The sequence below is a fragment of the Zophobas morio genome, unplaced genomic scaffold, assembly GCF_036711695.1.
Source record: "Zophobas morio isolate AGI-343-1 ecotype UQ-CSIRO unplaced genomic scaffold, CSIRO_AGI_Zmor_V1 ptg000123l, whole genome shotgun sequence".
NCBI lineage: Eukaryota > Metazoa > Arthropoda > Insecta > Coleoptera > Tenebrionidae > Zophobas > Zophobas morio.
This window is the reverse complement of record NW_026972228.1, coordinates 2,205-7,484: the sequence shown is the minus strand read 5'-3', so window position 1 is coordinate 7,484 and position 5,280 is coordinate 2,205. Positions and strand designations below refer to the sequence as shown.

Sequence of the window (5,280 nt, the reverse complement as noted above, 5' to 3'; positions counted from 1 at the left end):
CGGCGGGAGCAATGAATATATTATTTTCCTTTCTCTTACATAGCATACTAGCTGCAGGACCTATAGTTTAACTTTAAAAGTACGAGTAGGGAAGGTTTAATTTTTTTTTTTTTAAATGCGTACTCTATCATATTTAATGTTACATACGATACACGCTTTAGTTTTTAAAACTACTACTAGGATGCTCTACTAATCCCAAATAGGTGAATTAATTAGATACAGTATGCATTTAAGGGTTGAACAAAAATGGGTGATATTTTGACCATCTGGAAAAGTAACAATGTCCACTTAATGGCCTTTGTCAAACAGATTAATTGGATAAATTCCTTTAAAAAAAGGAATGCGACAACAAATTTATGCAAGGGTCGTAGAAAATTAATTGAGATATTATACAGTCTACCACCCAGACCTTAACCTTAAGCTTACTATATTATAACGCTACGCTATCCCTAGTGCATAAAAAGGTTACTACTAGAGGAAATTAACCTTCTGTACGCATCTTGGCCACTCAAAAACTAAAACTTTTTTTTTTTCCATTTGAAAAGAAGTTATTAGAGTAAGTAGTAAAAAATATTTAATGTTAGGGACTATTAAAGAAGTTTGAGGAAAACTAAAAGAGACCATATTATAAGCTAATAGTAAAAATTACGATAGTAACATGAAATTATTAAGACTAAACAAACCTTGTCGCTAACCTTTATAATTCTCTAATATAGCTATTGAGGAAAGATAAAACTTGATAGCGCTCCTCGATAAGGAAAGAACCCCAGTTTATAATATTAACACAAACTTGCCAATTATGATTGCTTCTAGAAGTTTGTTTTTGCACTTTATAATGAGTATATAAGGGTTGACAATAAGTGTTAAGTTGACTTCATCGGTGCAAAAGAAAAGACTTGAGACACACATTGAAGGTTGACCATAATGTTGCGTCTCTTTCTGGCAATTTTGTTAATAAATTCAGAAACCGGACGAGTTTGCCGTTACCTCTTCTACGAGACAGAGTATTTTTTCAGAAGATGTGGTAGATGAAGCGACACTTTGACTGAGCACCTCGCTGCTAAGTGTGCGCCCCTGCTTTTTTAGTTGCAGTTAAAATGCTGTCTGAGTCGAACTTCCTCCCTCAGGACGAAGGGCAGTCAACCACCACAGCCGAGGTCAAGGAGCTTATTAAAGCTGGTGAAGCCCCAAATAAATGCCGAATGATTGCAATTGATAGGCGGCACTCCTCAATACGATGGTGTTCTCGGCTTACCCGTTTCGATGGAAGACGGTTAAGATGCTCCTAAAGACACCGCGGCCAAAATCCACGCCGAACTAATACTGGCCTCTTGTCAGCAGTTGGCAAGTCAACCTTAGTACTCTATAACCTTTGGAGGTTTTCAGGTACATGGAACTGTTTGCTTGGTATAACTTTAGTATAATAGTATCACCTCCAAATTCAATAACTTCTCTATATTTTCAATTATTTAACTATGGTAGTGCCATATAAAGGGGTAACTGGGAGAAAGGCATTAATCCGATAATCTATAAACTTTTACTTTCATCACGACTTATGAACTGATTTTAATAAAAGCGACTTTACCTCTAAACATCTTTCTTGCCTCAATACTTTAAACTAAGGCCTACGTTATGTATTTATATTTTAATTATCCCTTTCGTTAACTATAAACGAAAGATATATAAAATTTTTATAAAATTTCTCTAAAAGCCCCATTTTTAAAGTTAACTTGCTATAAATCCTATAAATATAAAATTTGCAATATTACTGATAGATATATATCAAAAACTGCAACGCCTTTTTAATAGGCTTCACGTATTAATTAATTAATTGTAAACAAACTCTCCATTGTTAGTAAAAAAAAATTTGAAAAATTGAGAGTCAGAATGGATACGCCTCTATTTAAATGCTTTCAAGCTTAAGTATCACAAAATTAGTGTTCATTCACTAAATTGCACAAATATATATTGACTGATTAACATTTGAAAAACTATAAAAATAAATTGTGTAGTATATCAAAGCAGCTGTTTTACGCAGTATATTAACAGAAGCGAAGATAATAAGATGCTATTAAATCTTTTTTGACTCTAGAAATGAAAACCATAGTTAAAGTACTGTTTATTTAAAGTATATTGCTCTGATTTTTTTAAGCTAGATCCTGTTATTTTTTTTTTTTGGCTCTACCAGGATGTTCTTCCAATCATGGATTAACTTAACCATAATGAGAAAGAAAAATTAGATTATTAGTAGGCAATCTTTTTTGTAGTACTATTAAATAATTAATTTTAAAGAGGTATTATTAAGCACTGAACTTATTTCTTACCATCAATGGTTTTAATAGCCACATGGTTGCTACTGAATACTCTTTGCATACACTCCATCAAACTTACTACGGAAAAAACCTTAAAATTGGAGGCAAACATTAGTGATTGATCGTTGCCCGTTATTGGTATTTTGTAATGCTGACTTTTTTTTAATAGTTTTTGTGCTTTTAAGTTTTAAAATGAACTGTGAATTTGGGGGACCGCTCGGAGCTCTTGGGCTAATAGTTTTACTTCCCATAACTTTGTTCTTCTTATACTTTTCAGTTAAGTTTACTCTCTTCGACATTTGTTTAGTTTACTTTTGACATTGTTAAAACATTCGTTAAAAGTGTTATTGACTTCACAACGACAATCTACCTACATATATATAGTGTGTGCAAGAGTCCTGCTCCCTTTTGAATTTTTCTTTTATATTGGAGCACTTGAAAGCCGAACGTTTCATTTCTTTCAAGGCCACCGCTGTCATTATTCTATGGATTCTTTTCCAAGTTACCTCCTCTTCAAACTTTACAGATCTTATAACATTAAAAACTTTTAAGGCGGTTATACACCTTTATACACCGGCGAGGGTCGCCTTGGGCACCACCCTTTCTAATGGAAAGAAGCTGCCCTATCGACTAAACGGTGAGCTACGACTGGACTAAAAAACTTTCTTTTTGCGAACAAACCTTTTATTACCTTTAAGGTTTGTGCTGCTTTTTTATTAGTGTCTTTATCTTCTTGGTGGGTCATCACTTTGGCTGGATCTCCGTGGACTATATATATAATTCTTACATCCAGTTGGCCACTGGTGGATTTAAAGCGAAATTTTTTTTTTTTAAATATCTATATTTTTACTATTCCTTTTCCATATATAGGCTCTATGCTCGTATCTTTCGTACTTTCCGTTTATCTTTATGTGAATTCATTTTTGAACGAGAAACAAAAGATATTATGCAGCCAGGGTCAACCAGGTCAAAGTACTTAATCCTTTCTAAATTTATGAATTATATAACTAATGATTCTTCAGTCCTTGACTTTTTTATGGGCCGCGAATTAAACCCTCGGCTTGGGGAAACTTTTGATTTAAAATTCTTTTTCGAGGTACTAAAATTTTATTTTTCTCTATCTTAGCGCTTCTCTACTTCTCTGCAGCTCCGACCTGGCCTAATCGGGTGGTGCCTTATTGACTTGGCGATGCTTGCGAAACAGCGGCGTTCACTAGGATACGTCACCAACTCGCTGCTGCTTGTCACAGCCTTCCAGCTGTGTTATGTTGCCGACAGTCTTATAGCAGAGGTTTTTCCCTCCATTTGACTTCTTTTGACTTTTTTGTGGAACTTTATGGTGGGGCCAATAGGAATCTGTGTTGACCACCATGGACATCACGAAGGAGGGCTTTGGCTTTATGTTGGCTTTTGGTGACCTCGTGTGGGTAGCCGACCTTCCTTGAGGCCGTTTATTCATTAGTAAGTGATTATCTTTCATAGGTCCCTTTTGTATATTCCCTGCAAGCACGCTACTTGGTGGATCATCCTAAGAATCTGAGTCTCCCCTTTTGTTTTTGTTGGTTTTCCACTTTCTTCCCCTTTTTCTTAATTCGCAAGTCTACCGAAACTTTTAGTTATTGTGGTTGTAAACATCATCGGGTTCTATATATTCCGATGTTCTAATTCACAGAAAAATCTTTTCAGAAAGGAGCCTTCCCATCCTTCTGTCCGACGTTAGTGTACTTCTATTCACTGGTGCTATACACGAAACTAATAAAGTCTCGGTAGATCTTAAGTATCTTAAGACGTCAAGAGGAACAAATTTATTGATTGACGGATGGTGGGGTAACGCCCGTCACATCAACTACTTTGGCGATTTACTTATAGGCTTAACTTGGTGCTTGCCTTGCGGTAAAAAACTGCTCATATTATTATTATAAGAGTACCTTTGTCCTTTATTTTCTTGCACAAGCCCACCAGTTTTTCTGATTGCTTTCAATAGGATTTGATCACGCTGTGCCGTACTTTTACATACTTTACTTTGCGCTTCTCCTACTACATCGGGAAAGACGTGACGATGCCAAATGTTTAGAAAAATACAAGGATGATTGGATTAAGTATAGAACGTTAGTAAAGTACAGAATTGTCCCTTTTATATACTGAATAGTGCCTATAATAAAATTAAACTTGCTTTTAGAATTTAATGTTTTCACACTGAGAAGGACTGGTAAACTTAAATATTATATAGTTAAGGTTGTAACTTAAGTTTCAAGAAATTTAATTTATCCAACAACATAGTCCCGTATACTGCTCTCATCCTTAGTAAAAAACTTCTATACTTTAAAAGTAAAAATTTTTTTTTAGTTGAAACATTGAGCTCTACAAAATTTTCACTCGATTCCTTTATCCTCCGAGATTTTATAGGTTTGTTGTTAATAGAGCCAGAAGAAACTAATTAACACTTGAGATCTATTAATTAGTTAGTTCTACTAGAGTAAAACAAAAAAAATTAGAGAGATGTAAGATTTCTCTTTACCAGCTCTGCAGTCATTCCGAATTAACCACCCAGCACTAACATTTTAAAGGTAAGTTTAAAAATGATCAAATGTGAAAAAGAGAAATCTTACATCTCTTTGTTTTTTTTTTCCGTTCAACTTTAGTAGAAAAAAATTAATAAACATTTTTGTAGTTTCACTATGAAAAAGAAGAAAGCTTTCATCATTATTTATATAGAACCTTAAGTAGATAAATTTTAGGGCTATATAAAAAACGGTCGTAGAAACAAGAAAGAGATTTAAATTATGGTACTAACATACCTCTGAATCGAACTATCCTGGTAAGAGATTAATAATAAATTACAAGAGATGGACTAATTATTAAAGAGGGAACTTTCCTTGCCTAACGGTTCAGGTAAAATTAATAAAATAAAGTTTTGCTTAGCCTGGTTGCCTTAAATATAAGTTTAGATAAATCAAGAATTAACGCC

At 34.1% G+C, this 5,280-nt stretch overlaps 1 protein-coding gene and 1 long non-coding RNA gene across 2 annotated transcripts; both read left to right on the top strand.

The window, feature by feature from the left end:
- Positions 1 to 2,474: 2,474 nt before the first annotated feature.
- On the top strand, positions 2,475 to 3,056 carry LOC135145098 (uncharacterized). Its single transcript, XR_010283326.1, has 3 exons — positions 2,475 to 2,588; positions 2,697 to 2,813; positions 2,865 to 3,056. It is a non-coding gene; the product is annotated as an uncharacterized LOC135145098 (long non-coding RNA).
- Positions 3,057 to 3,061: 5 nt separating this feature from the next.
- LOC135145096 (delta(14)-sterol reductase TM7SF2-like) lies at positions 3,062 to 4,457 on the top strand. The gene is made up of 9 exons (XM_064077214.1): positions 3,062 to 3,115; positions 3,183 to 3,284; positions 3,335 to 3,408; positions 3,460 to 3,603; positions 3,665 to 3,739; positions 3,795 to 3,870; positions 3,929 to 4,027; positions 4,083 to 4,205; positions 4,297 to 4,457. Exons 2-9 carry the CDS (start codon positions 3,188 to 3,190, stop codon positions 4,455 to 4,457), a joined length of 849 nt encoding a protein of 282 aa, XP_063933284.1. The 5' UTR covers positions 3,062 to 3,115; positions 3,183 to 3,187.
- Positions 4,458 to 5,280: the final 823 nt, after the last annotated feature.